Source organism: Acomys minous (genome assembly GCF_964271855.1).
Source record: "Acomys minous genome assembly, chromosome: 13".
Taxonomy (NCBI): domain Eukaryota; kingdom Metazoa; phylum Chordata; class Mammalia; order Rodentia; family Muridae; genus Acomys; species Acomys minous.
In genome coordinates this window covers 86,449,772-86,476,871 of record NC_140495.1, presented here as the reverse complement: position 1 = coordinate 86,476,871, position 27,100 = coordinate 86,449,772, and the positions used below count along the sequence as shown (strand labels likewise).

The following is a 27,100-nucleotide window of genomic DNA, read 5'->3' as shown; positions in this document are numbered from 1 at the left end:
GCCCAAGTACTAATTTTTATAAACTAAAGATAATACTAGAAAACTACTAAACAGTATTATTACCAAGGGACATCCATTTTTTAAAGTAGCAACAAAATTTATACAAATAGAAGCTAAATGATATGAAACTGTAATATACCATAACCAAGTGAAGTCTTTCCTAGGCTGAAAAGATCTGTATCACTTCATCAAAGACAGACAGTAAGATAGCATACACTCAGCCTTAAACAGAATCAGGGCTCAGGGAACCCTGTAGAAGAGACAGAGAAAGTATTAAGAGCAGATGGGATAGAAGACACCAAAGAAAACAAGGTCCTCTAAGTCAACATGATCAACACACTTATGAACTCCAGAGACTGAGGCAGCGTGCACAGGCCTGGACAGATCCGCACCAGGCCCTGTGCATGTACACTATGGCTTCCACTTTAGTGCTTCAATGGGATCCTGAGTGTGTGAACAAGTAGAACTCTGTTCTTGTGCCTTCTCTTGAGCTCCTTTCCTGTTGTTTATTTGTTTTGTCCAATTTGGTGTGTTAGTGTTTATTTTATTTTACTATATTATATTTTACTTTACTATTATCCCTTAGCAGCCTGTGTATTTACTAATGAGAGACAGAAAGGGAGATCTAGTTCAGAGGGAGGTGGGGAGGAACTGAAGGAGGGAAAATGGTAATAAGGATATATTATGTGAGGAAAAACAATTTACTTTCAATAAAAGAGGAAAACAGGAAAAAAAAAACCTTAACTCATATTAGCTATAATCTAACTGTTAAAAAAATAAATAAACAAAAAGTTGTTTCTGTCTACAGAGAATCCTGGTGATGTTTAACGATATAATTTAAGGCTGTAGTTTAACCTGGGGTTTGATACTCTAATCATTTTGAGGTTCTTCTCCATGAATACTAACATGGCTCTCTGTCTATGTAACACACGTGCTTGCTAAGGCCAATTATTACCATTTGAGATTAAGAATTTAAAATGTACTGCATCAACAGAGGCAAGAGAACTGAAAGGAAAACAATGGAGACAACCTAACCTGAGCTTCATGAACTTTCTGAAGCTCTGACTGAAAATCCTCCCCATTTCCATTGTCCTCATCAGTATCACTGCAGACTCCGCAGAAAAATGTAGGTGGAAGCTTTAAAGTATCTGCTTTTGCTCTCTCTTCAACTGTTGGCTTCTTTTCCCAAACAATAACACATTCCTTGTCATTATCTGAAAAAGCCATACAACACAAGCAAAGACACAATCAGAACTCCAGTCATCCACAGAGCCAGCCTAAAGGGTTTTCAATGACATTTAAAGGCCTCCATTACAAGGACTATGAATGCTCATGAAGCCAGCCCATAGCTACCAAAAATTAGTGTTTTTCAACTAGTACTCTTTTTTAAACATTTTAAATGAGCACAAATATATCCCATTAAAAAAAAAAACCTGGAGATTACAGATACTACTGGAGTACGAGGTGCCTTTAAAAGATAAGACTTAGCCAGGTGTGGTAGCACTTGCCTGCAATTTTGGCACTCAGGAGGCAGAAGCAGGCGATCTCTGTGAATTCAAGGCCAGCCTGGTCTACAAAGTCCAACATAGCCAAGGTTCTTACACAGGATAAAATAAAATAAAATAATAGAATAAAATAATAAAATAAAATGAAATGCTAAAAACATTAAAATAAACATACCTGCTAGATTTTCTTCCAATGGTTTATATTTTTCTGAGTCATCCAGATAGAGTTTTCCATTAAGTTTCTTGACAGCCATTTCAAAATCTTCATCTTCAAATGCAATTGATTATATTGAATAAAAGAATTTTAGTAGGTAGGTTTTCCTAGCCACAAACCTAGAAATGACCTTCACACTTTGACTCTCTCATAGTACTCAGTTTGCCAACTTTTATTATTATATCCTTCTTTATGTTTTTATATTCACTCTGTTTTGCTCAACTCTACCTTTCCACTAGTGCTTCCCTCACATTTGTATATTCTGTCATTTCAGCATAGCTCCCAACACCCAGTCACCCAGCCCCACAGCGTTAACATTCTCTACCAACGCCCAAATGATCTTACTGGGACTTTGAGGATGTTTACCTTTCTCCCTCTTTAACTTGGAATACTTCTAGAATTATGATTACTTACAATTTCCTCAAAACAACTACCTGGCATATGATAACCCCCCCCCCCTTTGGTTTTTCAAGACAGGGTCTCTCTGTGTAGCCTTGGCTGTCCTGGACTCACTTTGTAGACCAGGCCGGCCTTGAACTCACAGCGATCGCCTGCCTCTGCCTCCTGAGTGCTGGGATTAAAGGCGTGCGCCACCACCACCCAGCCGATAACCATTAATTTTAAAAGGCCTTTTAAAATGGATGCTACTTTAATCATTTCATGCACCGACTATTTTATACGCACAGGGTAAATACCTACCTCCACGGATGTTAGTCTAAGTTCTAAGAGTCTGTTTGGATTTTGTTTCTTTTTGAGAGGTCTTACTCTATAACCCAAGTTACCCTGGAAACTCCTCATGAAAATGAATTCATAGCCATTTTTCTCAGTCTATCAGGTGCTAGGATTATAGGCATGACCCATCATGTCTGGTAAAACGTCAGACTTTAAATAATTACACTATATTCCAGATTACTAAGATTACCAGAAGTGATTTTGAAATAAACAAAAGACTTACCATCCTCCTCTTCTTCACTAACATAATCTGGCCTATTCTTATAACAAAAGAACGTTGGGGGAAGCAGAAGTTTGTCTGCAAGGGCTTTTTGCTCAGGAGTAGGAGTGAGTTCATACACAATGAGAACATCAGCGTCTGAGGGAGGATCTTCAGGGTTATGCTTCTCTTGTGCTGTAATCAAGTCAAAACAACTGATAAGACAAAATAACCAGCCTAACTGAAAGCAAACAACATGAAACTAATCTATAGGCTAGAAGAGCGCACTGATAATAAAAACACAAACTTTGGAACACACCAAGTTCTGCGATGATCACAAATTAGAATTAGGAGCCAGGTTTAGTGTTCTATTAAAAATTCTTAGAGAACACTAAGCTTTTAAAAATCCTTTTCCTAAGTAATTGGAAATTTCTACCTTCTGGAATCTAAAAAGTGCTATAATCACACTCCATACACTAACCAATAATCCAGCAAAGTGTCCGTGCATTTACAACTGGAAAATGTATCTCCAGTATTATCCAACACAAATATTAGTATACTCAGAGCCAACCTTCATTGGTTCCTATATAGAAGGCGAACAACTCTGAGGTGCACAGGACACGTTCTGTGTGTATGCTAAGCCACTGCAGCTGCACGCCCATGCTTCTAGGACATTTTAGTTCCACTCAGCCACCTTTCAAGTCTAAGAAAGTCACACGTGGGCAGCTTTAGAGGATGGCAGGTGGCAACACTGTATCCATTTTTTTTGCATTTTACAAATGTGAAACTAGATAAAATTAAATAATCATTCTATGGTCATACTTTATGTATCAAGACAATTTCTGTGGCTAAGAACACCCCGTCCACTCCAACCTGATGAAAAGAAAAAAATTTAGAAAGGAAAAAAGGAACTCTATAAATGAAATCTGTTGTGATATATTAAGAATCTCTAGTTTGTAGGTCCTGATAAACCAATGCCTTAAACCCATGCATGTGCCAGTAGCTACTAGGGAATCATCCTCTACAGCTGCCATGTCCAGTATGGTAGCCTACCCACATGTGACTTCCTTACACTTAAAAGGTGGCTGAGTCAAACTAAGATGTACTAGAAAAATGAGATGCATACTAAATCCGAATGACTTGGCATAAAAAAAAAAAAAAAAGAATGTACAATACTTTGGGTTTTTTAAAATCCTGATTAAAAGTTGAAATTATTTTGTGCATATGTATTAAACTGAATAATTACTAAAACTGATTATCTTTTATGCCACCTATTTCTTTCTGTTTCATTTTCTATGTTGCTCTCAAAATACTTTAGGCACAGAGATCATACTTTATTTCTACTGGATGGCATTACTAAAGATGGCATTACTGCAAGATTAAGATGAATTTCTGGGCATATTCCTCTCATTTGGTTTTAATGAAGCTTCTATAAAATCTGCATGTTTACTGTCCCAGTCAAGAAGCAACACTTACTTCTATAAATGATCTGTACTATATAAAGAACATACGTTATTGAAAGAGAGCTGTTAAAAATGAGGTCTACTTTCAAATACAGTTTCTAAACCCTAAACAGACATGTATTATATACATTCAATTGCCATCATATCTGAATACTGGCAGACAGCTGTGGCTAATATCAATGGTTAGAAAAACAGGTCTTCAGTAAACAGTTACAAAGAAAAAGGAAAATTCAATGAAGCAATGAGACAAAACATTAAGCAGAGTTGAAAATGAAGCAAAGAGAGCACAAAAGCACATAGATAAAAAATAATATTAAAGAGTGTTACACCACCACCCGAAAAGTATGCTTTGTAAAATGTCATTCTTTAACATGCACACTGCAGTGTTAAGTACTTCAACTCATACAGCCACAATGACTTGGCTAAGGACTACCAGCTAGTAGTCACACCTCACACTGAGAATGCTAGCTCTATACCTGTGCTCTCAGGTTGTGAGCTAGGGATGCTGGTCCAAAAAGCCATTGGATTAGATTTAAAAAGGCTAAAATTAAATCCTAGGAAAATAAAGAATATTTCACTTTTTAATGTCTTATGAACAAAATGACTTTAAAAATTCAGAACTCTGAATTTATACCAACAGGCTCTTACATATTCATTTACGCACAAGGCCTCTTTCTTTGCTAGTTGAATAAGAGGTGGCAATACTAACTTATTTAACGTATGTGCAACATCTCACTAACGTATGCTTCAAATAATTTTAAAAACAAAACATTGAAGAATTAACATTTAAAAGACAAATTAATACTCATATGCATGAGACTTTGTATTATACTAGGTTCCTCAGCATTGCGTTATAATGATACGTGTCTCCCCAGTTATTAAAATGACTCTCTTATAATCTGTTAGTTTGAATACTCAGATAAACTTATTTAGGGGTTAAACTTGTTTGTTCAAATACTTTTGAATGTTTACAAACGAGTTTATTTGACTAAAATATGAGCTTCCTATAGAGTCAAAGGTACACATAAAAAATCTGCTTGACTCAAGACTAAGTACATACCCTTTTCTGGTGTTTTAAATGTAGAGCTAGTTGAAGAGTCCTCCTTTGGAAAGGCAACGAGATTTTTGACTTTGCCATCTGAAGATTGTCTGATGTCAGAGTTCTGTGGCAGCTCACATTTGTCAGGTTCTACTTTTCCTTCAGATCCACTTGAGACTACTGAAGTAATTTCACTACTGCTATTTTTCAAAGGTGCATTAAAACTAAATCCAAACAAAGAACCAGTGGCTGAACTGTTGCCAAATGCAAATGGCTTTGATTTTTCACTACTAAAAATGCTTTTAACAGACTCTGAGCCAAATACAAACTTTGGAGGAGAAACTACTGCTTTTGGTGTTGTTTCAGAAGCGCTAGATGTTTCTCCAGCTTCTGAAGTTGTATCTACTACCTCATCTCCCTCAGTTAAATCTGTCCTTTCTCTTGTGGTTTCCTCTAATATAGCTACAGCAATTTTGCCACATGGTGACTCTTTAGGAGTGTTCAGATGAGAAACATAAGGTGTTATCAAAGAATCTTTTTCTTGGGCTGTTTTTGCTTCATCAAAAATTTTCTTAAATGAGTCTGCAATGTCCTGTAGTTTAAAACGAACAGCTAAATGTTCTATTTTTCTTTCTCCATCTGCAAAATCACATGCAGTCCACACCCACACTCTTTCTGTCCCTTTCATATTTTGCAAAGTCATGTCTGGAGTTATTCTGTGATTGGCACAAAGTTTTAATACCTGGTCCCTTCTCATCACTATGCGAACTTGTTTATTATCATAATTCTGTAAAATCTTTATATCACCAATGCCTCTTTCTTTCCACTGACCAACTTCTTTATCGTATCTGTAGAGTTTTGCTCTGTGACTAAATACAACTTGTTCATTTTCCTCACCACTGGATACTTCAACTAGATCAGGTAAGGGAACAACAGGTTCAAAGTACTGTCCATCTCTCTCTTCTTCTTGAGTAACATCAGATTCTTCATCAGTGCCAACTGAAGTTCCACTCTGGTTCAATTTGGCAGGAGACTTAGATGGACTCAAAGCAGATTTAAAACTGAAGTTAAATCCTGTAGTTGACTCACCGAATCGGAAGAGGTTTTTCCGCACAGGGCTGCTTGCCAATGGAGAAGCATGAACTGAGCTGCTGCTGACACTGTCATCCAAGGCATCTTCCCGCAAGTCATAGTTGTCCCACTCCAAGGTAGGTCCAGGGTTTTCAGGGTTTTGTTTAACTGTAGTGTCTGAAGCCCTGGTAGCATCTGCACCTGAGCTTGTGTTCTCTTCATCAGTGACCTTTACTTGATCATTTGTCAAAAATGTTTTGAAATCTTTCAGTCCACTTTTCATCTCCTCAGCTCTCTGTATTAACTTAGCAGCTCTGCCAGTATCTACAAGTTTATGAGGTGTCTGAAGCGGAATGTCTAAGAGGAGTCGTTGGCATTCCTCAAATTTCTGCTTGAATTCTTCAGCTAGTTCTGGCGTTTTAAACTTGGCAGCCAGCTGTTCCAGTTTGGCGTCACCATCTGAGAAGTCACTCGCCAGCCACATCCATGCTCTATCTGACCCTGAGAGAGGCTTCAGGTTCATTGTAGTGGTTATCCAGTGATTGGCACAAACTTTTAGTACTTGTTCTCTTCGCATCAGCATTCTCAGTTTACCGTTGACTTCATTTTTGAGAATTTTTAAGTTTCCCAAACCCCTTTCTTTCCACTGACTTATCTCAGCATCAAATCTAAATAATTTCACCCTTTGTGAATACAAAACTTTTTCATCTTCTTCTCCTGTTACAAGTTCTACTTTTTCAGGCATCTGCACCACTGGCTCAAAATGGATGTCATCACTGTCCTCAGTCTTATAGGCATCATCATCTTTCTCAGGATCAGAAGAAGTACTTGCTTTCTCAGCCACTTTGCCACTTTGTGATGAGAATAGTTTTTCTCCTGCACCTGAAAATCCCTTAAAATTAGGGTCTTTCTTGCCAAATTGAAATCCTTCTCTTGAAGTTGACTTTGCAAGATCTGCAAAGGTAAAAGTGCTGCTTGCCTGACCAAAGATCATACCACTACCATTCTTCTGACCACTAACGCCAGGAGCTTGGAAACTAGCATCATCTTCAAGATGTTTTTCACTCTTCTTCTCTTGATTTCCCTTTTCCTGAATGCCAAACTTAAACCCATCAGCAGATACAGGGATGGAGAAACTAAACCCATCCTTGATTGATGGGTTAAATTCTGTATTAGAACCCTGGAAGGCAAACGAAGGTGCTTTTTCTTGATCCACATGCCCAAATTTAAACTTCTGTTCTGTAATACCAAATTTAAAATTTTTTTCTGGAAAGTTACTTTTAAATTCTGTTCCCACTTGACTTCCTGTAGATTCATTTAACTGTGATTTTGAGCCCACTGTGAAAGCTGAAGGAGCTTCTACAACAGGCTTAGGAGTTGGCTTGGAGGCATCACAGGCCACACATTTTAAGGAAGAGCTCTCATTTTGCAGAGAACACACACTACATTCCCACTGTCCTTCCTTTTTGGTGAACAAGCCTTCAAATCCGTTCTTTGGAGATTTGCTTGTCTCTGAAGAGGCAGGAGCTGGGACAGCAGATGCAGGCTGACTCTGCTTATTTGGGTTCTGACAAGCAATGCACTGAGTAGCACTGGCTTCATTTCGGACTGAACACAAGCTGCAATCCCACTGTCCTTCTTTCTTGGCAAACATACCCTCAAATCCACTCCTGGGAGCCTTACTCATCTCTGAAGTACCAAACTTGAAAGAAGGAAGTGTTGGAACAGTGGTAGATGGGCTTGGCTTCACAGGATTCTGACAAGCAACACATTTTATAGCATTTGCTTCATTTCTCACTGAGCAATAACTACAATCCCATTGTCCTTCTTTCTTAGCAAACAAGTCTTCAAATCCACTCTTTGGAGTTTTATTTATATCTGAAGTGCCAGCCTTAAAAGCAGCAGGTGACGAAACAGAAACAGACTGTTTTCCTGGGTTCTGACAAGCAATACATTTTGTAACGCTTCCCTCGTTTCGGACCAGGCATATACTACAATCCCACTGTCCTTCCTTTTTAGAAAAAACAGATCTGAAGTCACTGTCAACAGACTTCGGAAGGTCTCCCTGGCCAAATTTGAAAGAAGTTTGAACAAAGGAAGACCCATTTTTGTTAGCTGACTTTGTGTTCTGACATGCAATGCACCTAGATGCGGTGGGTTCATTTCTTACTAAACAAACACTGCAATCCCAATGTCCTTCTTTATTTGGAGTCATCAATGAAAATCGATCTTGAGCATTTTCTGAGCCAGTTTTAAGAGCAAAGCCATTTTCAACTAATGGTGGACCTAGGAGCTCTTTATTATTGGTTGGGTTTATATTTTGGCATGATACACATTTCTTAGCTGTTGCAGCGTTCTTAAATGAGCAGCTGTTACAATGCCACCAAGACCCTTCCTTCTTTACAATCTGGAATTCAAAATTCAAATTTCCACCATCAGATTTGCAAATATCCTTGCCCTGAGTTGCAGGTTCCTTTACAATTCTGAGTGTATGATTTGGTGCTGTAGACACATTTGTTCCTAAGGCCTTTAAAATGTTCTGAGCCTCTTCAAATTTACACTTAAATAGTGCTGCTTCCTCAGGAGTTTTGAATCTTATTGCCAACTGTTCTGGTTTTGGCAACTCATCTGCATAATCAAGGGCATGCCATACAAAAGATCTATCTGAGCCAGCATTTGGTGTCAGTTTCATATCTGGGCTAATGTAATGATTTGCACAGATCTTCAATACTTGCTCTCGTCTCATCAGAAGGCGAATTTTACCAGATGTTTTATGCCTTAGTATTTTCACATTGCCTATCCCACGTTCCTTCCATTCTTTGGATTCACCATCAAAACGAAATAACTTTGCACGATTGCAAAAAAATTCTTCTTCATCTTCCTCACCAGTTTTTACTTCTATCTTGTCAGGAAGAGGTACCACAGGCTCAAAGTGAGGGCCATCATCATCCTCATCACCATGAGCACTTCCTCCATCTGTTTCATGACTCTTATTTGCGAGCTCTGAAGCAGGTGTTGCAAATATGGACTTCCCTGGACCATGAAAAGTAAACATATCATCATTTCGACGAAAACCAGAATTCTTCTGCTGATTTTGGCCCATATTTTCTGTAAGTGTGATTCCAGACACATTTTTGCTTCCAAAACTGAATGTACTTCGAGACCCACTAGCTTGACCAGATATTGGTTTTGGCCCACTATATCCATCTCCTTGCAAAGGTTTATCTGAAGTCAGAAGACCCAAAAGACTTTCACTATTACTGTAAGCTGTTGAAGGAGGCTGTGTCACTACCTGTGGTGATGAAAATGTGAAGTCACCATCATTTGATTTGAAATTTGAGTTAAATTTAAAGGGAGTTGTCTGTGTTGTATGTGCTGGTGTTGTCAGAGGTGGCCTTATTACTTCACCCGGCATGGGCTGAACAAAATTGGTTTTTCCAAATTCTATAACCTTTGATTCTGCTGACCTTGAAGCATGAGCTACAAGTGGAGGCTTTGTGAAATACCCTGGTTCAGGCAAAGGTGGATTTGTGCTTGTCTGCTGAACATTGTAATTAAAGTAATCATCACCCCTGGGTGATAAAATTCCTGTTGCGGGAGACTCAAACCGCAAAGGAGGACCGTACATCTCCTGAGAGAACATACAAGCAGATGAACTTTGCACTGGTGGTGTGTGCATCTGTTGTGAATAGGCATAAATATGTTGCTGGGGTGGAAGCCTGTTCATGCCATAAACTGGACCCTGAAAGAAAAAATTAAAAGCTTAATAGATTATCTATAAAACTATGAAGATCTACATACAAATCAACTCTCATAAGACTCAAATTAGAGTATTATTCAGCAAAAAGCACCAATGTACACAGTACAATAAAAGACACTAATGGTGCTACAAAGACACGTATTTAGTACGTGTTGATAAGACAATACCTCAAAAATCTATACTTCCAAAAACCACAAAAAAATTTCTTATTCACTAAACAATTACCAAATGATGTTAACAGTGATGATTATGACTAAAACTAATCAAGCACTTATTTATTTATTTATTTTCAAGCATTTATTAATAATGTATCAACTGGGCACTGTTTTAAGCATTTTATCTCATTTTAAGAGTCTTAAAAAGTAATGTAGTATTATTCTCCTTTTAAAGTAGGCAGACTAAAAGGTACAGAGGTTTAAAAAAAACTTACCCACAATCACAGTAAGAAAAATGGGGGTCTAAATGTACCCCAGCTCTCTGTTTTTAAGGTCCCCATTTTTAATTACCATCATAATACCCAGTTTGGGTCAACAGGATGGCAATACATCAGCCTAGTAAAGTAAGAATTCACTAGCCTTATCCCTATCAAAACAGAATACAAGGGCCAAAACCAACCAACTCTCTTATACCTAAAATACTCCAAATGCTTCAACTTACTGTTGAAACAGAAAAATAAGATGACTAAGAAATGCTTGTATTGCAATGGTCATATAACTTCTAATATTAAGCTACTCCATTCAATTTCTTTCAAAGAAACCTAAACATTTAAAATGTATATAGTTATAATGTGTAAGTTTTTCCTTTGTTACCTTTGTAGGAGTAACATTAGCTGCTGGTCTGAGAAGATACTGGGAATTATAGGCAGGTGACTGACTATAATATACTGAAGGGCCAGTAGTTGCAACTAAAAAAAGGAAAAAAAGAAACAGACAAACAAAAGAAAAGAAAACAATGTTAAAAGTTCTATTCTACAGTTTAAAATACTATCAAGAATTATAAATATAAAATAGAAATCAAAAAAAGTCTTAATTATTCTGATCTTTACATTTCTAACATACTAAAGTATACCATAAAGCAATTAATAAAAAGCTAAAACAAAAAACAAAACAAAACAAAAAAAACTTAAGTGACAAAGAATAAAAACAACACTGCTATTATCAATAAGAACAAGTGCTTAACAAACATGACCATAGTGACACATGCCACTTGATTGCCACACTCAAAATGGCAGGTAGAAAGGTTTCAGTCATAGGTACATAATGAGAGATCGTCTCTCAGAAGAAATCAAAGAAAGTAAATGGTCCATCAAAGATCAGCAGGATGTAAAACCATCAAACTGCTTGACTTTAGAAATAAAATAGTCACAAAGGATTTAATAATCAAAAATGCATCTGATGGCCTCAAGTTTAAGAGAGGCCTTGAAAATCCACCAGATGATGGGATTGCAGAGCACGAACTCAAATTATTACTGAGGTTTTCAAGCTTAAAATGACCTAATACAATCATGAAAAGGATCTGACAGTAAGCATATGGCCATGGCTCTTCAGGTGAAGTTTAGGTGTTACCACACAAACCTAGCAATGACTTTCATTTCTACAAGACATGTAAAGGTAAAAGGTTGTCTTCTAACCTCCACACAGCTGTGACATACATACAGATATACACACAGAAATAATATATTTGAAATTTGAAAACAACAGCACAAGGATTAAACACCTACAGTACATATGTACATTCAAGTGAAATAAATAATTTTGTTTTTAATCTACAGTTAAACTAGCAACTCCATCAGTGACTAGTCAGTCACTGGGACAAAAATTGCAAGTTCTTATAAACTTAATAAAAATAATTTTAAAATGCCAGTATATTAATAAATTGTAGAGAAAAAAATTGAAGAGACTACAAAGTACAGAGCATATACTATGTAAAAATATTAAAACTGGTAACATTTTGTTCTTACACCTCAGCAAAGGTTTTTGTATGGTCTTAAGAATACAAAGATGAGCAGGGCATGGTAGTGTATGCCTTTAATCCCAGCACTTGGGAGGCAGAGGCAGGTTGATCTCTGTGAGTTCGAGGCTAGCCTGGTCTACAAAGCAAGTCCAGGGCAGCCAAGGCTACACCTTGTCGAAACCCTGTCTCGAAAAACAAACAAACAAACAAACTACAAAGATGGGGGCTGGAGAGATGGCTCAGCAGGTAAGAACACTTGACTTCTTTTCCAGAGATCCTGAGTTCAATTCCCAGCAACCACATGATGGCTCACAACCATCTACAATGTGATATGATGCCCTTTTCTGGCTTGCAGGTGTACATGCAGGCAGAGCCCTGTACACATAATAATAAATCTTTAAAAAAAAAAAAAAAAAGCAAAGGCTGAAAATTTTTAATGCCTGAAAATTTAAGATTATAGTTCATACAAGCCTTTAATCCCAGACTCAGGAGGCAGAGGCAAGCAGATCTCTGTGAGTTTAAGGACAGCCTGATCTACACAGAGAAACCCTGTCTTGAAAAATCAAACCAAACACACAAACAGAAGAAAGGATATAGTTCAACTGAATGGTAGCAAACTGTCAAGCATGTAGGAGGCTCAAGGTTTGAACTTTAACACAATAAATGGAAAAATAAGGTAGAACAGACACTAACAACCCTAGAAATATGTCCAACATTATTTAGAATATCACAAACTAGAAACAGAATACTGGCAGTTATTTGCATATAAGAAAATACCATGTAGTCAATAACAGTGTTTTCAAGGAATTTAAAGTATATTTAAAAGCAGGCTAAATTATTTACATAATAGTAACAATCTCATAAAATCATTTGATGTATACAAAAAGAATAGTCAAAAGGAGAATGTTGTAAAATGTTATGGCTACATGTTTAGGGGCTGGAGAGAGGGCTCAGCAGGTAAAAGCACTGGCTGCTCTTCCAGAAGCACCAGGTTAGATTCCCTGCACCCATATGATAGCTCTTAACTATAACTCTAGTTCCAGAGGATCCAACATCTTCTGGCCTCTGGCACTAGGCTTACCTGTGGTGACCAGAGATACATGCAGACAAAACACACACACACACACACACCAAATTTAAAAAATTTAAAGACTGTTTTTAGAGGATACTTAATTGCTAGTCTTCTTTACACTGTTTAGTATTTCCAATTGTGTTTATATATCTTTCCCTTCTAGGCATCTTATTTTAAAACACAAGAACTCAGCTGGGTGTGGTGGCTCACGCCTGTAATACAGGCACATGAGAGGCAGAAGCAGGTGGATCTCTGTGAGTGTATGGCCAGCTTGGTCTACAAAGTAAGCCCAGGACAGCTAAGGCTACACAGAGAATCTCAATCTCTCTCTCAATCTCTCTCTCTCTCTCTCTCTCTCAAAAAAAAGAAGAAGAAGAAGAAGAAAAGAAAAGAAAAAAAGACCAAGAACTCAAGAACTCTTCTGTATATTGTTTACTACTATGAAAATAGGGCTGCTATTCCAGAAGTCCTGAGTTCAATTCTCATCAATGACATGGTGGCTTATAAGCATCCATAATGTGATCCGACACCCTATTCTGGCTTGCAGGTATGTATGCGGGCAGAACACTGTATACATAATAATACATCTTAAAAAACAAGACAGACACACACACACACACTCACACTCACACACACACACACACACACACACACACACACACACAGATGGCTCAGAGGTTAAGAGTACCACCTGCTCTTCCAGAGGTCCTGAGTTCAATTCCCAGCAACCACATGGCGGCTCACAACCATCTATAATGTGATATAATGCCTTCTTCTGACCTCCAGGTATAAAGCACTCATAAACACTAAATAAACAAATAAATACATCTAAAAAAGAAAAGAAAATAAAATATGGGGAAAGCAAGCTGCCAATAAGCTTATGAGCCTGTCAACAAGCATCTCAAGTTTTTCTTAACTATAAAACAAGGATGTACTAGCTGTCACAATTCCTCATCTTCCCAAGAATGAGACTATATGAATATTAAGATTTTTGCTTATATGACACCAAAGAGATGCCAAAGTACCCACTGTACACAAGAACTAATAAACTCTAGAGGTCATCAGCCTACTATCCCCTATGATCCTTCAGACGATGCCCAGGAGTTTTAAGCAGGCAAGGATGGAGCTCTAAACACGCACTTATCTGTGTAAGACATGGCACTTAAGTTTAACTTCACAAAACTCTGCTAACACTTAGAATCACCGTGAGAAGAGAACAGAGTGAAGGTCCTTGAGTGTGGCTCTATGAACTAGGACACAAACCTTCCTGGTTTGAAAGCAATTAGAAAACAAGATGCATCCACACCTTTAAACCCACCCTTCTGGCAGAGATAAGAACATCATTACACATTTGAAAACAGTTTTGAGCTATGCCATGGGTTCTTCTCGTCTAGCCTCGGCTACACAGATGCTGTCAAAAATAAACCAACAAAATAATCAATATACATTAAAGTCCTAGATAGGTATCTTTTGTCCCAACTTTTTGGTGCCAAAGCTGTTTCAAGTTTCAGAATATCTGCATATATATAAAAAGATAGAACAGAATGCCAAGTAACACTAAGTTCACTAGTGCTTCATTAATTCTTGCAATACACATCATGAAGGTCTGTGGATTTGTTTCTGAGACACAACGTTACTATGTAGGCCCAGCTGGCTTAGACTTGTGATCTTCCTGCCTCAGCATCTTGAATACTGGATTACAGGCATGTTTGCCACCATACACTGCACCTGGTAATTTTACATAGCATTTTCAGTGAATCTATATTTTGACAGCAATCACTTTATGACACTGTGTCAAGACTCAAAAATTTCAAGTTTTAAGGAATTTCAGATTTTAGAATTTCAAAATAGGAGTACCATTTCTGGTATCTCTGAGGTAAAAGAAACCTATTTGTATTATTATTTCTGACCACCTGGGGGCACTACACCATACTGGAAAGTTGCTTCTGAGCTTCAGGTGTAAATATCACATCTATTAGTAACTAGCTATATAGTAAGTAATAATGGATAAACGAATAAACCCTTCTAAAGCTATTTCCTCATCTATAAAACCAAGTTTACCAACAGAATTTAAACCCTGTTACTGTGATAAAATTACATATAAAATGTACTTTTGCACATAGCCAACCCACAATTAACACGATTAGTAACCTTGGCTAATTAGCGTTTACTCACATAGTAAAAAGTGGTATTCCCATACCTACCTGCAGATACACAAATGCTGACAGTTATTATGTGAATTTAGGGGTTAAGTTATACAGCTAAATGTGAAAAAGAACTTATTATGCAACCAGCTGTGGGAATGCGTGCCTATAATTGCAGTACTTGGGAGGAAGAGGCAGGTAAATAAATTTCTGATTTGAGACCTGCTTGGGCTACATAGTTCCAGGCCAGCCAAAGCTACATGGTAAAACTCTCAATAGATAGACAGATAGACAGACAGACAGACAGATGGACGGACAGGATGGAGCGGGTTCCCAGCCATTGAGAACTACATAGTAAAACTCAGTAGGCAGGTAGATATATAGATCCACCTATGCATGCATGCATCCATCCATCATCACAGATGATGAAACACATATGATCTATGTCATCACAGATACATCGATGTAGGCATAAGGTTATTGTGTAAGTCAAATGCTGATTTCTGTACCCCTCCTGTCTGGTTGTGATCCTTGGTTCTAACAATCTCCTGTCTCAATGTTGTGTAAACACTGATGCCCATTGTCCCCTGGTCTGCCAATAAAGCAGCTTGCAGCTGATCGCTGAGCACGGGAGAAGCAGGGGGCTGAGCCACTGTAGAGGTTCAGGTAAGGTAAGGAGGAGCTGGGGCAGGAAAGCTACACAGTGCAAAGTATCTCTGGAACATACGCTGAGAGGAAACCAGATTAGCCTAGAGGATTAAGAATAGAGTGATAACTGCTCAGTTACTGTGTTGTGAAGCTTATTATTAAACAATACACATAAAAGAGTCTCATTTATGTAAATTTATGTAATAGCCAGGTTAAGTAAGAAACATAGTTTTATAAAGATAATTTTAAAACACAGATAAATAGATAAAGTAAATAGTAAATAAATAAACAGCAAGAGAACAACCTATCATGGGTTTTCCTGTGAATAGTCATGTTTCAAAATAAGGGCTGAAGAGATGTCTCAGCAATTAAAGGCTAGGCTCACAATCAAAATAAACGAATTAACTTGTCTCTCTAACTACCAAGAGGTTTAAGTTATTTATGAGGAACCTCTCAATACGTAACTATACTGGTTAACATGTTTCAGTTTATGAAACATTTTATAGTTTAGCTATGATATATGTAAAAAGATTTAGCTTTAATATATTTTGATTTAGGTAAGATTTATTTCTGACTGGATTTATAAATTTTCAGTATATTATATATAATGTTTTGGCCACATGCAAGTAGGCATGTTTAGGCATGTACAAAACCACAGACAAGTAAAATTTTCAAGTTACCTATTTATATGGGGGTGGGGTGGCTGAGCTGGAGTATAGCTCAGAGGTAGAACATGTATCTAGCAAGCACAAGGCTCCCTTCAAGTTTAAGTCTTAGTACTACAAAAAAGAAAATTTCAGAAAGGACTATTATTTTATTGGAATCTGGAAGCTGTTCCGATGCCAACTCACCTGTTAGAGGGGCACCATGAAAACCTTGCGAGCCCTGATAGCCATCAGGCGCTGGGTCCTGTCCATAGTGTTCTGCAGTCCAACGGTGAGAGGACGCAGAGTTATTGCTATTTAGCTTCAGTTCCTGCATTTCTTTCTATTTAAAAAAAAAAGGTAAGGAATGTTAAACATTTAAGTATATAATGCTAGAAACAGTCTCAGCAAACACTTAACAAACATTTTAGATTTAAGTGCTTGGTAGTATCTTTTAGATTATACTTTCCGCTGGAATCTAAGTACCGAAAACAGTCTGCTCAGTCACTTTAACTCTGTCCCCCAAGAACTAACTCCCTATATCTCATTCCATACTTACTTACAAAACCCTCATAAAATTTAGTGCAGCCATAACACCTACTCAAAAAACTAAAATGAAACTTCTTTTTCTGACAATCACTGTCCTCAAGCACTTCAAGCTACCTATTTAGCTGCTAAGAGTCTTTTCCCCACATTGCTATGTCCTCCGGATTGTCTGGACTACTCAACATTGAAACCCACTCTTATCCACATGGGAGGGACGCAACGAATTTCCAAGGCAATGACAAATTAGTCAGCAATAACTGAAAACAAAATTTTATCATGTGTACATTCTTAGCCATACCATGTTATTAGTAAAAACAAACAAACAAACCAAAAAACAAAACAAAAACCCCTCATACCTCAAATAGTCAGACATAGTATCTGATCAAGAACAGACTCCAAAATGTTTTTTGTTTGTTTGTTTGTTTGTTTGTTTGTACCAACTCTCTCCTGCCAGACAAGATGGCAGACATACTGCCTTCTACACGGCTATCTTATCTCTGCTACTCTACTAAATGGCAACACCCCATCCAACCCCAGAACTTACAAGACTTCCTCTTACAATATGGGACTTAATAATGCATTTTTTTTTTTCTTTTGAAATGGGTTTCTCTGTAGAGCCCTGGCTGTCCTGGAACACACTATGTATACAAGGCTGACCTCAAAAGCGGAGATTCTGCCTCTGCCTCCTAAGCGCTGGGATGGTGTGCCACCATCACCTGTTTTTTTTGTTTTGTTTTTCTTGAGATAAAAAAAAAATCAGATGTATCTGGGTATCAAATGACAAATCAATTTTGAAAACAGGTTAAAATTCTCTAGCTAGGCATCCAAACAATTTATAACAAATAAAATCAGAAAGAAAAAGAAACCAAAAAACCTAGTTTGTGTGTTTTCTTGTTCTAGAAATGCTTCATTTTGAGTGGCAGCTCACATATATAATCCTAGCACGAAGCAAAGTGAGGCAGGAAAACTGCCAAAAGTTAAATAATGTTTCAGACACAGCAACAAACAAATGCACGTGCTTCAAATATTTCCTTACCTCGATTCCAAGTTAAAAATAGACCCCACTCATCTACCTAGTCAACTGTCTAGATGCTGCACATCCGCAAATGAAAATTAGAAGAAATGATGGATTTCTGGTCCAGAGTTCTAAACTTTATATACAATATAATAATAATTGTTAATAATAAAAGAACTCGGAGGGGGGCATTATGACTCCGTCTGTAAAGTGCCTACTGTATAAGCATGAAGATCAGACTTCAGACTCCAGTACACACATAAAAGCTAGGCTTGGTGGTGTGAACCAAAAATCTTAGCACTAGGAGTAGAGCTTACTGGCCAGTCAATTTAGCCTACTGATGAATTCCACATTCAGTGAAAATAAAACAAGATGGAAATCAACAGAAGACAACTTGAAGTCAGTATCTGTGGCCTCCAGATGTACCCACCTGCATGTACACATTTTTTAAAGTATTTTTTTAAAGAACCAGAAGATGTGGTAACAATTGATTTCAACAATTCTCAAACCTTACAAAAAAATTAATCAGACAAAAGAAATCAATATATTTAAGAACAGTAACTAGACTCAAAGTTCAGTGTAGCAGCACCTGGTTTTCCAGGCTCACAGACTAATGCTCCATTACATGTCCACAGAATATACTGCTGAATGACTAAAACCTGTAAGTTGAAAGAAATTCTAATGTGTTATCATGGCTTATAGAACATAAAAATAACTGTACAAACTCAAACCTTTATTATTTAACCAAATAACAACCAAAGTCAAATACTGCTGATTACACGTACCATAATAATCACCACATTGTACTTAGTATAACATAGGTGTAGGAATGATTTAGCTCTTAGCCAATAGCAAAAAAATAAAAATAAAAGTTGTATTTAGCTGGGCATGATGGTGCATGCCTTTAATCCCAGTCCTCCGAAGGCAGAGGCAGGTGGCTCTCTGTGAGATCAAGACCAGCCTAGTCTGCAAAGCAAGTCTAGGACAGCCAAAGCTATATAGAGATTAAGTTCAGACAATTTTTCAATTCCTAGTGATAAACTTGACATACTTTATCAACAGCCACGGTGAGCAATGAATCAATAAAAAACGGTATGATAGTGCATAGTAGTACAAGTTACTTGCGTGGGATACCAGGAATCATGTATTTTAGGTAAAAGATTTTCTTAAAAGCTTCACATCTCATGTGTAAGTAATTTAGAAAATATGGTTAAGAGCCAGGAAAGATATAATGCAAAACATGATATATAATTGATTCTATAGAGTATAACAAGAGTATATTTTGATCAATTCTAAGAAAGTAAAGAAATTTTTTAAAAAGAAAAGAAAAAACTGGCATAGTGGGCGCACGCCTTTAGTCCTAGTACTCAGGAGGAAGAGGCAGGCAGATCTCTGAGTTCAAGGCCAGCCTGGTCTACACCAAGTTCCAGGACAGCAAGGCTGTTACACAGAGAAACCCTGTCTCGAAAAACAAAGCAAAACAAAAAAGAAAGAAAATCATTATAGAGAAAGAATCTTAGCACAAAAGGTTACATTTAGCCAAAGGAAGTGGTTACCTTAATGGCCTCTACTTGCTGGCAGATCATTTTCAGTAAAGAATTTTGATCTTCTGCCCATCGGGGTGGTGTTTTTGGAGAATACTAAACATACAAATATACACACAAATGTTAAGAGTGTTACAACATTTAGAAAACAATGTCACAATATTATAATTTGTTTCTTTCCCACTTGCCTTGTAACTTTTGCTTGGTGATAAAGAATATTTTGTAGGAGATGGTGTAGAATGTTTTATCTCCAAATCTGTACTTCGCAAGCAACCATTTCTATAAAGAGTACCTCCTTCACTGTAGTCCTCAAGTTCCTGCATAACTGAGTTCAGCATCTCTTTTACAGACTCAAGGGGAACAGGCAACTTAAAAAAAAAAAGGCTTTAGTTTGAAAAAAATTTCCAGAATAACTTAGAAATAAAAGATTCTATTTCATTAAACTGTTTACATTTTTCACACAGACAGGATCATACTTGGCAGCCCAGGGTATCCCTGAATTCTCAGTCCTTACGCAGTCTTTCAAGTGTGAAGACGACATGTGTGCACCACAGCACATTTTAGCATTCAGTTATACATCTAGCATTACAGATCTAAAGTTTAAGGTGTAGGGCTGGACAAATGGCGCAGAGGTTATGAGCACTGGCTGCTCCCCCAGAGGTCCTGAGTCCAATTCCCAGCAACCACATAGTGGTTCACAACCTTCTACAATGTGATCTAATGCCCTCTTCTGGCATAGTGTACATGCAGGCAGAGCACTGTATACATAATAATAAATAAATCTTTAAAATAAAAGTCTAAGTTGTTTTTATTACCTCTGTAAGTCACAGTAGTAAAAAAAAGTAAACTTAGGACAAAGTTACCCATTCTTCTAAGGTATTTTGAGTAGAGTGAAATATAGACATTGAAACATACCAGACAATATAATCCTAATCTAACAACAGCAACACAAAATGCTCAGTAAAAAGTTTAAACATAAAACCAACATGAGTGTGAAACTGCTGAGAGATAGTCCACAGGAAATAAGAAAAAAATACTCTGACTTCACTTCAGCAAAATTCACATTATCATGTTCATTTTAATAACATGTCAAAATGACAAACTACTGTCTATTTTAGAAACAAGTATTCACCTAGGATACCAAAGGGGTGGGTGGGTGGGTGTGTGTGTGTGTGCGCGCGCGCGAATACATACACATGTAGACAAGCACGTGTGGTGTAGATATTCACATACATGGCAGGAATGTGCACACATGTATGGATATTAAATATTTCCCCTGATCACTCTCTATCTTATATATGGAAGCGTAACCTAGCTTCTCACTAACCTGAAGCGTCAGCTAGTCTAACTAGCAAGCTTACTCAAGGATCTCTGTCATGACCTCTTGAGTACTTGGATGACAGGTGAGTAGTTATGACCACCTGAGGTTTACCTGAGTGCTGGGTAATCAATCATGGAACCTCACATTTGTACAGCCATCTTCCCAGCCCCAAATGCCAATTTCTGTTGTTGTTTCAATATACGCCAATCCTAAGATAAAGTAAGCTAAATATTCAGACATTTCCACTACACACAAGCCTCTAAAACATAAGAGACATAAGAGATGCCAAAATATGAAACCTGAGCAATTATCAACAATACTAAACTTCAGACAACAACCAGCAACTTACTTTCTGAACCACAGAAATATTTGAATCACTGTCATCTAAAATCTTTATCAAGTAGTCCCTAGTCTTTCTCAGATAATTTTTGCATTCTTCTTGTTCTTCAGGAGACAGGGAATCATTTTCAATATCTTCTGCTTTCCTGTGAAAAATCTATACAAAATACAATTAGGTTCTCAAAGCAAGCAAGCAAACAAACAAAACTCAATTTAATCCTCACATCACTTACCAGTGCAAGATTCCAATAAGAAACTACATTTTTAATAGATTCAAAAGCAGTCATGGCATCTTCTATATTTCCATTAACAGCATCCAATATAGCAAAAGTTATGTGTGCATCTTCTTCATATTCACCAATTTCAGATGCCTAAATATGTGTGGTAACTGTTAGTAAAACTGCTTCAAACCCAAATTTCCAAAGATTATACTTTATCTAAAGAAAATTAACATTTCATTACAGTCATACTTTTTGTAAGCTACACGATTTAGAAAGCAACACTATCATAAAATAGCTAGACAATTTACTTATGGAGTTATTTTCTATATGTGCATAAATTACATATGCAATCACTTCATTAGTGTTTATTATTACCTGAATATCCACACTATGGAAATGTTTAAACAGGGGATCGATAGGTTCAGGAATACTATTCTTCTTTCTGATCATCTTCAATAACGGTAAAACTTTCCTCCAATAATGAACACTTCTGCCTATGTATTCCCGTTGATCATAAAAAGAATTAAGACTGCTGCCCTAAAATAGAAAGTCAGTAGTCCACAACTTTATAAACGGTTTAGAGAAACTGATAAAAATTTCAAATCAAAGTTAAATGGAATTTTAAAAAAATTATTAACTGCCTCTACTAATGACACAGCCCAATCTCTTTTTAAGGGTTGCCATTGTTAAGGTGGGTATGGTGGCACACAACTGTCATCTTGGTACTTGGGATGCAGAGGCAAGGCAATTGGTAGTTCATGGTCATCCTTGGCTATATATCAAGTTCAAAGACAACTTAGGCTATGTGAAATTCTGTACCACATTTCCTCTATAATTCAACCCCGCTGCAACAAAACCTGCCATTGTTAGATAACCAAAGTCTGCCCCAGAAAGTAACACTTAGGTCAAAAAGCTAAACATCCATATCTAATCTGATACATAGCACACACCAGTACTAGCCAATAGTTTACTAATTGCCTATGTGTAAATGCATTAACTTTACTGTGCAAAAACACTTTTGTTTAAGGCAATGCTCTTATAAAAAATGTACACACGTCACGAACTCACTGTTTTCTGAAGGTGCTGTGCCCAGTGCACAAGTAGAGCAGGTTGAAGGCCGTGCTTTTCTTGGCTTCTCAGAGTGTTTATTTCACGCTGAACTAGAAGTCGCAATTTTGCTGAGGTTCCAGGTCTAAAAAAGTTTAACAGAACTGCTTTAAAGAAATGCAGATCAATACCTACATACATTTGAATGTAATTATATCCCTAGTGAAGTCCAGGTCATATGCTAAAGGATTATTACTGTTTTACTACTTACACTGCCTTTCTGTGAATCAGAGTGCAGACTGCATCCCACCAGGACTTCTGCCTTTCTGTACAAAGCTGTCTGCACACAGGAAACGGCAAACACAGTGGTTGATAGAAAGTGTGGTGAGAATTACATTTCTCCTTTAATTGTAAGTGACTGGTATATATAACTCCAAGTAAGAATACCTGTTTTAGTTTTAAAAAAAAAAAGTTAGAAAAACAAATTATAAAGCCTTGAAATATTTAACTAATTATAATCATTGCTTACTTCAAGATCTAAAATACATATTGATTCAGGTGCATTTGTTTCAAGCCTTGAGGTTTCCTGAGGCAAATGGTGAAAGATCTGTTTTAGCCATTTTCGAATTGCTGGTAAAGTCGGCAGTGACTTCCATTGTAAGCCAAGCCAGGTAAGGTGCTGAAGACTACCATTATGTGCTCGAACAGCACCTGAAACAGAAAGACAAAAACTGACCATGTAAGAAACATTATCTTTGGGTCTTTAGCTTATGAAAACAATTAAGCTAACATAAAATTTGGTTACAAACTGCTTTTCTGTTTTTAAACTGAGAAACAGAATAGCAAAATTTTCATATTTTTAATGAATGCATTCATACTTTATAAATTTTGTTTGACTTGTTTTTTTTTTTTTTCAAGACAGGGTTTCTCTGTATAGTCCTGTCTGTCCTGGAAACTCACTCAGCAGTCTTGAACTCAAGAGATCAACCTACCTTGCCTCCCAAGTTTTGGGATTAAAGGTATGTGACACGATGTTCATGTACACTTTATAAATCTTAGTAAGAAACGTTATGAGAAAGTTTCTTCCAGGCCATCTGAGAAAATTATGACTCTTCAACAAACAAAAAAAAAAAAGGAAAAAACATTAAACTTAAAAAATATACAATAGGGGGGTTGGAGAGATGGCTCAGCACTTTAAGAACACTGGATGCTCTTCCAAAGGTCCTGAGATCAATTCCCAGAAACCACATTGTGGCTCACAACCACCTAGAATGTGATCTGATGCCCTCTTCTGGCCTGTGGATGTATATGCAGAGAGAGCACTAATACACATAAAAGTAAATATTTAAAATAAATAAATAAACAATACGGACTGGAGAGATGGCTCGCAAGTCAGAGTACTGCTGCTCTCCCAGAGGACCTGAGTTCAATTCCCAGCACCCACACAGCAGCTCACAACTGTCTGTAACTCTACTTCCAGAGGATTTGACACCCTCTCATAGACACCAATGCATATAAAAATAAATTATTAACAAACCAAAACAATAAATTTGGCCTGGTGGTGTACACCTTTAATCCCAGCATTCCAGAGGCAGAGACAGGTAGATCTGAGGTTGAAGCCAGCCTGGTCTACGTAGCAAGTTCCAGGACAGCCAAGGCTACACAGAGAAACCCCGTCTCAAAACAAAACAAAATAATAATAACAACAACAAGTAAATAATATCTGCTTTATAAAAAATGTTCAAAAGATTTCCCTTTCAATAAGGAGCCATTAAATAACAATGGATACCATTATATTAACTTATGAGCATAATAAAAAAGCATGTTTTCCTCTACAAAAAAATTAATACCAAAAAGCTTATGAGCTTCTGGAAGTAAAAAAAAAAGTCCAACTTTTATGGAAATGCTAGCATTTTGGCAATTTGCAAGAAAAGATAGTAAGTACTTCTCCACCTTAGTAGTTTCACTTTTAGGAATTAATTTTAAAACATACACTGTCTAATAATGAAGTTCTCTAACACTCTTCTGTTTTGTCATCATCACTACCCATCTGAAAGGATGAAGTAGTTCAAGTTGTACGAGAACACTAAAAATAGATCAGCTGACTGGCAAAGTGACCCAGGTTTACAAGAAGAAATAAGTCATCTACACTGAATGGGTACAGCAAGAAAAGGCTAATAGCACACCTATCCAAATGAGCACTCAGTCCAGCAAGGTGCTTGTCACCAGGCTAAAGCTAAACAAAGATCTCTCTCCCCTGCCCACCCACCCCCCCCCCCCCTCTCTCTCTCTCTCTCTCTCTCTCACACACACACACACACACACACACACAAGAATAGGGCTGGATAGATGGCCCAGTGGTTAAGACCTCTTCCAGAGGTCCTGGGTTCAATTACTAGCAACCACATGGTGGCTCACAACCCTCTGTAGTGTGATCTGATGCCCTCTTCTGGCCTGTCGGGGTACAAGCAGACAGAGCACTGTATATGTAATAATTAATCTTTAAAAAAAAAAATCCTAGAATATAAAACCAAATCTCACCAAATAGAAAAGAACAAGGGCAAAGAGAAAGAAGAAAACTTGGTTAAATGAGGCCAGCCATGGTAGAATATGCCTTTAATTCCAATACTTAAAAGGCAGAGGCAAGTAGATTGCTGAGTCCGAGGCCATTATTGTCTACATGGCTAATTCTAGGCAGGCAAGGCTACAAGTGAGACAGACTCTTCCTCAAAACAAAACAAAAAGATCCTGTCTAAAATTCTCAGTATTATATTAACAGAACAGCAGCAAAAAGTAAATAAATTGAATGCTAAATATAAAGTACCAAGCAAATGATATATATACACAGATGTATACATACTACAGGATAGAAAATTCACAAAAGAAGTTAAGACATACATACTACATATTACTATTTCATCAGGCAGTGACAGCACACACTCATAATCCCAGCATTCAGGAAGCAGAGGCAGGCAGATCTCTGAGTTAGAGGGCGGCCACAAATAGGGCGGGGAATGGTGGCATACACCTTTTCTTTGACCACTAAGGAGGCAGATGCAGATGAGTCTCTCTGAGCTCAAAGCCAGCCCGGTCTACAAAGCAAAGCCAGGACAGCCGAGGCTACACACAGAAACTCTGTCTCAGAAAACAAAACAAAGATTAGATAGATATCTCAAAGGAAAAAAAAGTGTCATCTACATTCATACTCTTTAACTTCCAACTCTTGTCAAAATAGACATGGAAAATAATACAATAAAATATTAAGACTGCAGCTAGAGAGATAGCTCAAAGGTTAAGAGCAGTGACTGCTTGCAGGAGTACATGCAGGCAAAGCACTGTATTCTTTGTTGTTGTAGTTGTTTTTATTTTTTGAGACAGGGTCTCTCTGTGTAGCCTTGGCTGTCCTGTGCTCCCTTTGTAGACCAGGTTGGCTTCGAACTCACAGTGATCCATCTGCCTCTGCCTCCTGAGTGCTGGGTTTAAAGGCCTGCGCCACCACACCTTAAGACTGTTAAGGTCTTTCTGATATAAGTGGATCATAATGAAGAACATTTCCTTTGAAAGGTGCAACTTACCAGCATCATATCTAGCCAAGTCATCAGCGTCTGGTACTTGTCCATCAAGGTTTCCAATATCATCATTACCAAGGAAAGATCTATCCTTCGATGACTGACTGGAAAAGAGAGCATCACAGAGAGCAGACTGGCCACTTTTATTAGCGAAAGATTCCACAACTTCCTTTAAAAAGTCTTGCTTGCCACGACTTAAGTTTAACAACATGTGTCCTAAAAAACAAATTATTTCCATTATTTTACGTTGAAACACCAGTTTTATTTACTCACATCTCTTTATCATTTAATTATGATGACCAAGAAGGAAATAACATGTTTTATCTCAGACCTCATCTTCTAACATCCAAACAACAGCTGGTCAACAAAAATAGTACTTTATCAAAAGCAAACAAAATACAGGCTTCACAGTTTGTGTCTACATAAAGTAAAACAAGCCAGGCATGATGGCATACACCTTTAATCCCAGCACTCAGGAGGCAGAGGCAGACAGATCTCTGAGTTCGAGGCCAGCCTGGTCTACAAAGTGAGTCTAGGACTGCCAAGGGTACACGAAAACAAAAGGGTCTCGAAAAACAAAAAAACAAACAAAACAAAAAAAGTAAAACAAAGGAGGGAGGGGACAAAAAATACATTTAAAAATGCTAAACATTTTCATTTTAGACAGAAAAGTATAGGATTTAAGTGGCCCTCTGACAACACTAAGACCAAGCCCTAATGCTCTGATCTGATATTTTGCTTGCTAAAACTGGCTTCTCAAATTCTCGCTGTTTTTAAACAGCTTTAAGAAGGACCTAATTCTAGGTCTACAGATAGAAATATTTTATTGCAGAAATTTGGGGTAAGGATTTGTTTTAAGCTACTACTTGGATTAAGTACTGACACCATGAATGGACCCTAATAAAACATACTATGAGAAATATATACTCACTAGCCCACCCCCTACCCGGCCCCGCAACATTTTATAATTCCATTTAGGCAACTAGAGACTCTGTTCCTACAGAACAATGTTTATAAGAGTGGTATTAAATAGTCAGCAAATGGTATGTGGCTA

At 37.4% G+C, this 27,100-nt stretch overlaps 1 protein-coding gene across 3 annotated transcripts in view; it reads right to left on the bottom strand.

Moving 5' to 3' along the window:
* The window catches only part of LOC311581387 (E3 SUMO-protein ligase RanBP2), a 65,842-nt gene that overhangs the window by 12,186 nt on the left and 26,556 nt on the right, over nt 1–27,100 (bottom strand). For 2 of the 3 annotated variants that reach the window (XM_084753558.1, XM_084753557.1), the window contains exons 9-23: nt 26,053–26,262; nt 23,007–23,188; nt 22,749–22,924; nt 22,499–22,622; nt 21,806–21,967; nt 21,443–21,580; nt 21,220–21,366; nt 19,738–19,917; nt 19,562–19,645; nt 16,652–16,787; nt 10,793–10,887; nt 5,174–9,965; nt 2,675–2,845; nt 1,681–1,773; nt 1,036–1,214 (exon numbers count right to left, since the gene is read on the bottom strand). In XM_084753558.1, coding sequence (XP_084609684.1) covers nt 1,036–1,214; nt 1,681–1,773; nt 2,675–2,845; nt 5,174–9,965; nt 10,793–10,887; nt 16,652–16,787; nt 19,562–19,645; nt 19,738–19,917; nt 21,220–21,366; nt 21,443–21,580; nt 21,806–21,967; nt 22,499–22,622; nt 22,749–22,924; nt 23,007–23,188; nt 26,053–26,262 — 6,869 coding nt within the window. The remainder of the gene's footprint in view (nt 1–1,035; nt 1,215–1,680; nt 1,774–2,674; nt 2,846–5,173; nt 9,966–10,792; nt 10,888–16,651; nt 16,788–19,561; nt 19,646–19,737; nt 19,918–21,219; nt 21,367–21,442; nt 21,581–21,805; nt 21,968–22,498; nt 22,623–22,748; nt 22,925–23,006; nt 23,189–26,052; nt 26,263–27,100) is intronic. The other variant, XM_084753556.1, reaches the window with a different exon arrangement.